The following is a 6000-nucleotide window of genomic DNA, read 5'->3' as shown; positions in this document are numbered from 1 at the left end:
ATGTTTTTTTTAATGGCCACTTAAAGCTCAATGGGATGGTTACTGTAGGTGTTTTTTGTCCTTTTTGAACATTTATAATTGTGTTTTTGGATCATCTCCACAGACACATTCAAATTCTTAATAAGGTTAGTAACTTAGTTTTCAAACTCAGGGTTGATTTTCTTAGGGGTTACAGTAGAAGAGAGGGTCACCAGGTATTTAAAGTGCAAACAGTCAAAGATTGAGACAATCTGATCAGCTTTAGTGTAGTTTTTAGACCTGCTATGTACAGTGCAGTAGATACAATGTGGTGACCAGTGTTGGGCAAGTTACTTTGAAAAAGTAATTAATTAGTTACTTCTTAAAAAACTGAGTTAGTAACTAAGTTACAATATTCTAAAAGTAATTAATTACTTGAAAAGTAACTATTGCGTTACTTTAAAAAAAAGTTTAACCCTCTGGGGTCCAGCGTGTAATTGGCCATTTTAACTACTTTTGATGTTTCCTCTACATTTCACCTTTAAAAACAGTTTATTTGCCTTGTTTGGTATCATCCTTTTCAGCACAACCTCACATGTCTGAATTTACAGTTATGTTTTCATTTTGACATACTGTATTAACACAATTGATCTAAAATCCGACAAAAAACATAAAATCAGAGTAGAAAAAGTTATATTTTTCACTGTAACAACCACTAAACATGTTTAATGAATCATATTTCATAACTTTAAATGCAAATATAAATGGTCAATTTTAAAATCCTGTGCACAAGTTTTGCAAACAACAAAGTTATTTGCATCAATTTACCTTTTACCTTGATTTTTTTAATAACCATTTCAAACTATTTACAGAACAATCAGCTGTTCTTTATTCAATAAGATGCCACACAAATTATTTGTGCCACTCCAAAAAAATAATTTCTGTCCACTATAAAGGAGAACATCACAGCCTGATACCTACAGGAGTGACAGCAGCAGGTGTATCACTCCTGTTTCTACCTGGAGACAGCAACCGCCTCATTGTTATGACACACAACACAAAACTATCCACAACACTACACACTAACTACACAAGACAACACATGAACTACACACTCCAAACACGATAAACGTCACAAATCTCTCACATCTTAAAACTCGCTCTCTCTCTCTTTTTCTGCGGTCTCTCTCTCTCTCTCGTCACTCCTAAAACTTCCCCTGTTTTTTTTGTTTTTTTCTTTAAGTGGTCATATGATTGGCTTACCTCGACTACTTTATTCTTCCTCAGTCAAACAGCAGCACTCATGTGATTGTTTTGCTCCCTTAGCTCCAGGTGTTGTGCTAGACAGTGATCGTGATTGCCGTCTGCGGGAGCGCGCAGCTGCTTAAAGCTGTAGCGTCCAGATTACTTACAGCTACTTCCGTGCAACTGATATGAAATGCGGTAAGCTGAACACAGCTCCAACTGTCTGTTTGTTGAAAAATAGTAGTGGACCGCGTTTTCTTGTTAGTAACTGTAACGGCGTTGTAACGATAGGAATAGTAATTAGTTAGATTACTCGTTACTCAAAAAAGTAATGCCGTTAGTGACGCCGTTATTGTAACGCCGTTATTCCCATCACTGGTGGTGACGTCAGCATGAAGTGTGGTCTCTTGCTTCAGTGGAGGCCTTCTGCTCCCAGGTGCCCCATTAATCCTTTATGCAAGCTAATGAGCGTTCCTGGGGGAAGCTCGCAGAGGGAGACACTAGTTTTACTGCTTCATACTAAAGCAACTCACAGTTACTTATCTGCTCACTATTTTGAATTATTCTGCTAGATTTCTCTCATGTACCATGTTTGAATTAGGAAGCACAGATAGTTTATTAAGGGTGGATGCAGGAAACAGCCAGCCTGACTCTGTCCTGAGATTAAAAAATGCATCTGTTGACAGCTCTAAATCTCACTGATTAACACACTATATCACTTTTGCTCAGCATGAATTGAAATAAAGTTAAAAAGGGGAATTTTGTGGTTGTTTGTTTCACTTGGCTCTTTATTTCTCCTGGCATTAATTCCTGCTGTGTTACAAGTTTGTCGATGAAAACCTGCCAGGTTTAACTCATTATACCTTCCTCCTTCCTCTAGTTGGGCCCTCTGCTCCAGTAGACCAACATTTAAGTTTTCCTTTCTGGTGCCTAAACAGTTAAATTGTTAACCTTATATTCTTGATCTGTAGATTGTCGATGCTGTGTATCCTATAACCGTAGATGGACGTGTCTATGAAATCAACTTAAAAAGAACTGTATTGTGGTTTTAACACGCTTTTATGAATAGATCTTTTGAAAGAAATTGCCATTAAAACTTGATGTCTGTAAACTGACCAAGTATAGCTGATTTATTAATAATCTACAGCTACCTTTTGGTCCTCTGGTTCCAGCTTCTCCATTGGAAGTATTTGCTGCTTTCTTTCAGTCTGGGCTGATTTTCTGTTTTCATAAATTCTTCTTCAATCTTAAAATGCATGAAACTATGACTGATTACCACCATTTTCTGTGATGTTGGAGAGCAAACAATAAATTAGTCAACAGAGGAAAACACTTGGCAGATTAACCCTAATCAGAACAATAAGAAATAAATAAGCTGCAGTTCTAGTGCCAAATAATTTTAATTCTAATGCGCTATTGAGCAGTTATGTAAATTGTTTAGAAAATCTCATCAAAATGCAAATGAAAAACATAACTAGTCTGATATTGCCATCTGCGTTACTAACGATGCAAACCGAATGTGTGATAAATATATAAAGGTTCCACTTATTGCTAAATATTAGCCAGTAAACAGCATTTATTACACAAACATTACAGTACATCGTTATTTTGAAGAGCGAGCACTCGGCAGCCGACACGCATGCGTCCTGGAGCTCCGTGCAGGCAGCGGGATGTAGCGCCGCTGCTGTGGCTCAGTGCGCACCGAGCATCCAGAGCGCACGGTTACAATGAGCTTCCCCATCGGTCCGACTGAGAGCCAGCGTCAGTACCGACATCCCAGCAGCAGACACACCGCCACAGACACCAGCTCCGTCCGCCCGCAGCAGGATGCCCGGGGGAAAGAGAGGGCTTGTGGCACCGCAAAACACTTTTCTGGAGAACATAGTCCGGCGTTCAAGTGGTGAGTCCACGCGTAGGAGCGAAGCTTGCTTTGGGTTTGGTTTTACCAGATCGCTTGGACCAGGACTTTGATGGAAAACAGTGTGTGTGTGTGTGTGTGTGTGTGTGTGTGTGTGTGTGTGTGTGTGTGTGTGTGTGTTTTATATCAGTGCAACGAGGGAGGTTTGGAGGATATAATCACATAAAGTCACTTTATACCTGCATTTATTTGTTTGCTCCCCGTGTGAGGCAACGTGAACCCAATATTATTCATCAGCTGATGCCCGTCAAACCCAAGCAAGAGATAAAAAAGAAGCTGATTTCAGAAATGAGAATATTTTCCAATCACATTGGATTTTGTTTGCGTTAAGGTCCCTCAACAGTTACAGTTTACGCATCGCCTTTAACTTTTCATGTTAAATTATTGAGTTTATGCGAGGCCATTATGTCGCCAGTTTTTTTAAAATAAAGTTTTTTTGTCATAAACTGAAGTTATTATTATTATTATTATTATTATTATTATTATTATTATTATTATTACACGGGAACAGAGTGAAAGGACTACACAGTGGTTTGAATTTTTTATAGCATGCTCCGTCATGTAATGCTGTATCTGCGTTAGGTTTAGTTAGACGGAATGAACGATCTGCCTGGTTAAATAATAAAAACGTGCCCCCCTTTCCTTGAATTGCTAGGTATTACTCTGCATCACTGTTGACTGCTTTTTTGTGTTGTTTCTGCACGAGAGGGAAAAAAGCTATCTTTCTCGTAAACTGCGCCTTGTCTTGGCACCGGCCTGAAAACGCGCTCTCGTCTCTATTAGATTGATTGCTTTCCTTTATCTTCCCAAAAACGTCTGCCGGGTAATTGGCCGGAATGACTTGTGAACTGAGGAGGTTCAGCCTGTGTGGTGGTATTGAGGTCAAAAAGATGGTTCCGGAAAGGTGTTTCTGTCGCTTGCCCTTAGTCAAAAAAAAAAATTTGTTGTAGTTTCTCTCGTGTTATTTCGTTTTTTTTTTTTCTGTTTAAGAAATAACAAATGAAACTGTCTGGGATGATGTGAGTAGCAAAAGATGTTGATGTTGTACATTGTTCTCTGGCCTGTCAGCTCCTCCATACCTCAGGATTGAACAAAATCCATCACCGACTGTTTCAGTGCACCTTGGCATTGATTGTCCAAGTCTCTGATGCTCTGCTGGAGTGCTGGAATATTTTTTTCCAAAACCATATTCATTTGATATTTGATATTTTAATTATAGTGGAGGAGAGTGCTGTCACATAAATCCGAAATCTCCCATAACTATTCAACTGAACGGAGGTTAGTGACTGCAAAATTCACAGCACCTGGCTCACATCACTTTCAGATTTGGTGTTTATGTGCCCTATAGAAGTGAGTGTGGTCATCGGTAACACTGACAACTTCACCAGTGCCAAAATGTTCTGTCCCAGGATAAAAGCCTGAAAACACGCCAATCACTCTTCCATCAAGGGCACAAGGAGAGCCAAAAAAATAGCAAAATTCAAATTTACGTTTTACATTTACAAATGTAAACTTACATTTAAATGATGACAGCAGCCGAAGTGTGTTTATGTAGAACTTCAGTGAGTAATGATGGGTATACAACCCCAATTCCAAAAAATGGATCATGGCTTCTTCTTTGCAACCTGGATTTGTGGCTGGCATGGTGAACTCTGCTCACAGACAACGATTTCTAGAAAATGATGCTGTGATTTCCGACAGCATCTCTTTCAATTCCGTTCTACAGTTTATAGACATTGTTTTTTTGCAGATTGAGGTGAACCTCTGCCCATCATCACTTCTGAGAAACTCTCCCTCCCTAAGATGCTAATTTTATATCCAATCATGGTACTGACCAGTTAACAAAAGTTCCTTTAGCAGTTTGTTTTACTTTTCCAGCCCTCTGCATGTTCTGTTTCACTAAATCTATGAAACGTCGCTGAAGTCTTCTTTGTTTGCTCATGCATATCCACTATCCCTCCTCTGCACATGTCCAAACCATCTCAGTTTTGCCTCTCTAACTTTATTGCCCAACCTCTACTCTTCATAGCTGCCATCGATTCCTCCTTATTGTTCCTCTTCACTTCCTTATTCGTTAACTTTCCTCCATCCACCTTTGTCTCTATCTCATTTACTTCATTCATCAGCTCCTCAAAACACTCCTAACATTTTCTCAGGACACACGCTTCACTCATTAGTACATTTCCCTCTCTATCTTCAATCGCTCTAACCTGCTGCTCATCCTTTCCGGCCTGAGCTCTCTGCCTACCCAGTCAGTACAAGATATGCAAATCACAGCATTCTGTTTTGTTTTATATTTTAAAAAGCATCCTAGTTTTTTGGAGTTGGGGTTGTATTTCCAGCTGGAAGTTGAGTACTGCTAAGCAGCTCCTGTCATTTTTAAGGACATTGGAATGTGTTGGTAGGATGAGCTCTTACAGCACAACAGATTAAAAAAAACAAAAGACTTTAAATGTATTATTTCTTTCATTCGGCTTTAATAAAAATTAAACAGTAACAGGTTTCATAGCCTGTCACACAGTTCTCTGAAAATTAAATCAGAGCTGTTAACTTTGGAATAATCTATTAAAAGTGGGTTTTAATAAAGTCCCACGATGGCTTTAGTTTTTCTTCAGGTGCTCCCGTGGTATCTGCCTTCAGGCAGCCATACTGGGCAGATACCACAGTCCAGCTAACAACTTGGCTGGGATGAAAGAGGAGAGTGGGAAAAGGTCAATGTGTTTTTTGTGTGTGTGGCATTAAGTCTTAGTCAGCACTTTAATTTTAAAGAGCCCACAGGAGGCTGCAGTCATCAGGTTTCAGGCTTAAAACGAGAAGGTGATAAATTAAGTAACTCCCGTTCCCTTTAGTGCTGAAAAATCTGTTAAGTAATTGTTTGG

The 6000-nt window shown here is 39.2% G+C and overlaps 1 protein-coding gene across 1 annotated transcript in view; it reads left to right on the top strand.

Annotated features, from left to right (window-relative positions):
- Nucleotides 1–2886: 2886 nt before the first annotated feature.
- The window catches only part of kcnh5b (potassium voltage-gated channel, subfamily H (eag-related), member 5b), a 190240-nt gene continuing 187126 nt past the window's right edge, over nt 2887–6000 (top strand). Inside the window, exon 1 of the mRNA XM_082517231.1 lies at nt 2887–3103. Within this exon, the coding sequence (XP_082373357.1) occupies nt 3031–3103 (73 nt within the window). The 5' untranslated portion in view covers nt 2887–3030. The remainder of the gene's footprint in view (nt 3104–6000) is intronic.

This window comes from Aulonocara stuartgranti, assembly GCF_965226115.1.
Source record: "Aulonocara stuartgranti genome assembly, chromosome: 19".
Classification (NCBI taxonomy): Eukaryota; Metazoa; Chordata; class Actinopteri; order Cichliformes; family Cichlidae; genus Aulonocara; species Aulonocara stuartgranti.
Note: the sequence above shows the minus strand (reverse complement) of the source record. Positions and strands in the feature narration are given on the sequence as shown.